The sequence below is a fragment of the Anarrhichthys ocellatus genome, unplaced genomic scaffold (assembly GCF_004355925.1).
Source record: "Anarrhichthys ocellatus isolate YVR2014 unplaced genomic scaffold, GSC_Weel_1.0 scaffold106, whole genome shotgun sequence".
In the NCBI taxonomy this organism is placed as follows: Eukaryota; Metazoa; Chordata; class Actinopteri; order Perciformes; family Anarhichadidae; genus Anarrhichthys; species Anarrhichthys ocellatus.
The window spans coordinates 500,177-504,870 of NW_022280136.1; the positions used below are offsets into that span (position 1 = coordinate 500,177).

The 4,694-nt window shown below is 42.0% G+C and overlaps 1 protein-coding gene across 2 annotated transcripts in view; it reads left to right on the forward strand.

Moving 5' to 3' along the window:
• LOC116399241 (26S proteasome non-ATPase regulatory subunit 11A) overlaps positions 1-3,076 on the forward strand; it is a 9,221-nt gene extending 6,145 nt beyond the window's left edge. The window contains exons 10-13 of one of the 2 annotated variants that reach the window (XM_031876244.1): positions 758-793; positions 952-1,003; positions 1,283-1,426; positions 1,974-3,076. In XM_031876244.1, the coding sequence (XP_031732104.1) occupies positions 758-793; positions 952-1,003; positions 1,283-1,425 (231 nt within the window). In that variant the 3' untranslated portion in view covers position 1,426; positions 1,974-3,076. Of the gene's footprint in view, positions 1-757; positions 794-951; positions 1,254-1,282; positions 1,427-1,973 lie in introns of those variants that run through there. The other variant, XM_031876243.1, reaches the window with a different exon arrangement.
• Positions 3,077-4,694: the final 1,618 nt, after the last annotated feature.

Sequence of the window (4,694 nt, forward strand, 5' to 3'; positions counted from 1 at the left end):
CATGTCCATATATCGTACGATAAGTAGGTAACGTAAAAAGATCGCGGTCATGTCCATATATCGTGCGATAAGTAGGTAACGTAAAAAAGATCGAGGTCATGTCCATATATCGTACGACAAGTAGGTAACGTAAAAAAGATCGCGGTCATGTCCATATATTGTGCGATAAGTAGGTAACGTAAAAAAGATCGCGGTCATGTCCATATATCGTACGATAAGTAGGTAACGTAAAAAAGATCGCGGTCATGTCCATATATCGTGTGATAAGTAGGTAACGTAAAAAAGATCGAGGTCATGTCCATATATCGTACGACAAGTAGGTAACGTAAAAAAGATCGCGGTCATGTCCATATATCGTGCGATAAGTAGGTAACGTAAAAAAGATCGCGGYCATGTCCATATATCGTACGATAAGTAGGTAACGTAAAAAAGATCGAGGTCATGTCCATATATCGTACGATAAGTAGGTAACGTAAAAAAGATCGCGGCCATGTCCATATATCGTACGATAATTAGGTAACGTAAAAAAGATCGAGGTCATGTCCATATATCGTATGATAAGTCAATACAGTAATTATTGTGACAGGCCAAGAAATAATCACCGTGTTGGTGTTGGTTGTGAAACTCGCATAATATTCTACAATGGTTCATTCAGACTAAATATACTCAGTAAATATTAAGCACACTAATAATATGAATATACTTTCAGTACACTAATTTGAGTGTCTTTATTCATTATGCTTCTTTTCTCCGACAGATGGCACACATTTCCTCCCTTGTCAAACTATCCAATGTACGGTTTTCGCTCATCTTCATCAATGTTTCCTTTGTAGACTTATTATTATATTATATATATGTTATTATAGTTCAACAGTTGGCTGTTGTAAGTGCTCCTTTGGGTTTTTTGACAATAAAAAATACCCACAGTGGGATTGCGTGTTTTCTTTGCAGGGAGACGTGGAGAGGAAACTATCACAGATGATCCTGGACGAGAAGTTTCACGGTATGTGTCTGCAGCTCTTCCATGTATGCGCCACACGCTCGGTAGCTAAATATGAGTTCATATTTCCTCGTCGGGTTTTTGCGGTTGTTTCCTGCATCTTTATGTTGCAGCTACTGCGTGTTGGATCACAATGCTTGGTTTTTTTTTTTGACCTGCTCAAATCAACTGAACTAAATCAGTGAGTGCGCCTGTAATCGACGGCCAGTGTTTTTAGTCATTCTCCTTCTGTTACCCCCCCCCCCCCACCCACCACCACCACCACCACCCTCACCTGACAAGGTATTTTGGACCAAGGCGAAGGTGTGCTGATCGTGTTCGACGAGCCAGCGGTGGACAAGACGTACGAGGCGGCCCTGGAGACCATCCAGAACATGAGCAAAGTGGTGGACTCGCTCTACAACAAAGCCAAGAAGCTAACATAAGGTCAGCGCCAGTAGCACTGATGACGTGGGGGGGGGGGGTGCGTGATGTGCAACGTAATGGATTACATAGTGAGGTGATTTATTTTTCAGTAAGATGAGTTATTTGCGGTTTCTCTTTAATTTAATCATTAGAACAAGATATACTAACATTTGGGTGTATTTGCCAAAACTATCAAAATATTTAGTTTCTTGTTAAAAAAAAAAAATGAATTCAATGGATACGGCTGGTGATGTTTCTTCTTATTGTCAACAATTTCCATGAAAATTACCAAAACAATTCGTTCTCACTTAAACCACATCTGTGTGAACTGGTTTTATTAACAATACTAGTAAAACCAGCAAAAATTAAACTTCAATGGAATAAAATGAAATCCAAGTGGAATTCAGCACTTCACTCTTCTTTTTAAAGTAAAAGAGAAGTAAGTCCAAACTTCTCAGTTTCAACCTTGTTATTAATCTAGAACACAGTTTGAGTACTAATGTTTCGATAATGAAAATAAAATCCCCCTACCAGGACGTCTGAAGATTATTTTCATATTATTGTGCAGATCTGAGAGCGAAACCGCCGGTCCTCCCGTCAGGAGCGGCGCGGGCCAATCAGGACCTCCGGTTGCTCGCTCACGGCGGCCCGGGAGGGACGAAGGACGGAGAGGACGAGGAGAGTACGAACACTTCAATTGAAACCAGCCAACCAAACCGAAGACGACGACCCCCCCCCCCCCGGTGAACCCCTCGCCTCTCTGCTCTCTCCCCTCTCCTGTCTCCTGTCTCTCTTCCCTTCCAATCAGACCGGGGTTGATCCGACCCGAGGTGGACAAATTCAGGCACTGTGCCGCTCTCTGCTCTTCTCCCACCTACGGCTGCTACTGTATGACAAATTTGCCCCCCCCCCTTATTTGTATTTTATTTTTATTTTTTGTTCCTCTCTGCGCTGGCCATCAGGGAATCTTGTAAAATAACAATAAACATACAGTACTTGTACACACATGTATTATATATGAAGAGAGTGTAACCGGGGTTAGGGTTGCTTGGCCCTGGAACTGAATGTTTGAACTTCGCTGACGGCCCACAGCTCACCTGGAGAACGGTTTTGAAAAACCAGTGGCCATCAGAGGCCCCCCTCCCCCCCAGTCCTATGTACTATGACCTTTGCCCCGCCCACCACCACCACCCACTCATGAGGCATTCTGGGATTCGTGGACCCCACAGGGAATTTTCTCTCCCGTCCACATGGGACCACGCCACAAAGGAGAGGACATTCATCGACACAGCGGGGTCTCCCCCCTTTTCCCCCTCCGCCTCCTGCACTCGCCCACTTCCTGTTTGTAGATAACATTGCCAAGCACCTCTGTTCATCCAAGGCCTGATAAAGTCACACATGTCCTCTGTTTTTTTTAATTTTTACAACGCGTAAGAACAGAATACTGAGAGCTCGGTCCGTCACACAAAGTGCTTTTGACGCGACCGGAGAGGGAACTCTGCGTTCTCAGACGCGACGTTGGTCCTTTCAGAAGAAGAAGAAGTGGGTTTCGCTGAAGAAAATCAAGCTTTTTCTGGGAACTTCATTTTGGCAAGGACTCGAGGGTTTACCATATGTGACATGAGAAAGACAAATGCTAATAATAATAAAAAACGTAAACCTGCGAGTTTTTATGTTCCTGGAAATGAAAATGCTTTCAGGTGTTTTCCCTGAAGCAATGTGCTTCAGATGTATTTCCAGTTATACGACACTTTAAACCAGCGGTTTCAAAACAGAAGATTGTGGAGCAGCACGACTAATTCAGGAAAAACTTCAATAACAATTTGATTTGAAAAAGAAAACAAATAATCTCCATAGTGAGTCTGCATCACCTGATCAGTACGGTGTGATAGAGAGCGCATGGGAAATAGTTAGCAAGCAACCGAGTCTCAATAGTTCCCTAAAAGTGATGGAAAAATAATTATTTAAAGGGAAACTATGTCCAATTTTCTGAATTTCTGTATGTTCCAATACAATAAAACAGTCCAAACACAAATTTCACTTCAACTCTTCCAAGGCAACAGTGCTGAAACTCAAACGTGTGATGTCATCGAGTATAAAGTGCGGAGCTCCATAAATATAGTATAATATATGATATCCATATTACAGGTGACGCTGAGAGCACCCAGGGGAACATTTTCTGTTTCTCAACTGAGAACGCTACAATAGAATTATGAAAAAAAAAAACATTCAACATCTTTCATCATTCTTCGTCTTTGGAGCAGCGCCACACTTTATACCCGATGACATCACAAGTTCCAGACTTCCCTCTCTGGTTTCTGGCTTTGAGAGCAGCTCATGTTCACAGATTCTGACTGAACTTTCCTCGACCACGTAAACAACGTATTGGAATTCTTAATTTAATCCATCTGCCGCTCCTCAAGTCTGTGATTATTTTTTTTTAAACAATATCTGCTTTTACATAATCAGTTGTTTTTTTTCATCTACTTTAGAAATGAACACATTTGGGGCACCACTGCTTTGGACAAAAGAATGAATTCATAACAAAAACACAGTGGAAGACTTATTCTTTAGTTTTTTATTTCGATTAGATATATTTTCAAATTCCTTTTTGATATCAGCCCCTTTAATGCACCTGGAATCTGCAGAGCTACTCTCATTTAAAGCCTCAACAGCGACATCTGGTGGAGAGATAAGAACATGTCACTTTACTGAAGGAAACTAACTTCAGGGACCTTTAACCACTTTGTTTAAAAAAAAAAGAAGCATTTTGTTGTTGTTGCAGTTATTACTTCTAGTGTGCAACAACAATGTGTCTCTTATCAAATAGATCATTGAAAAGTGCAAATTTAGATGAAACATGAAAATGACTCATTTCTACTTTGACATTCACGACCGTAGCGTAGTCACCATTTTGTGCTGCGGTGTCCTGATATGCACCTACAGTTTATTGTAGGCTGTTTTTATGGTGACTGTTTGTTTTCCCCGGGGGCCCGAGTCAACACGTGCAAAGACGTTTTTTTTTAAGTAAGTCTTGATTAACTGTAAACAACTCCCAACGTGGGTCGACAGCAGCACTTGTATCTGCATGTGAATGGGAGGCAGCGCCGCAAAGCCGATGCGTAAACACTACTTATCGCAACACCATTACGCGCGCTTTTGGTTAACTCTTTTAACTGCTCTGCTGCTGACTGTCGCTGTTAAAAGTCCTCGAGGTAGAAACGCCGCTTCCAGGACATGCCGAGAGAGAGAGAGAGAGAGAGAGAGAGAGAGAGAGAGAGAGAGAGAG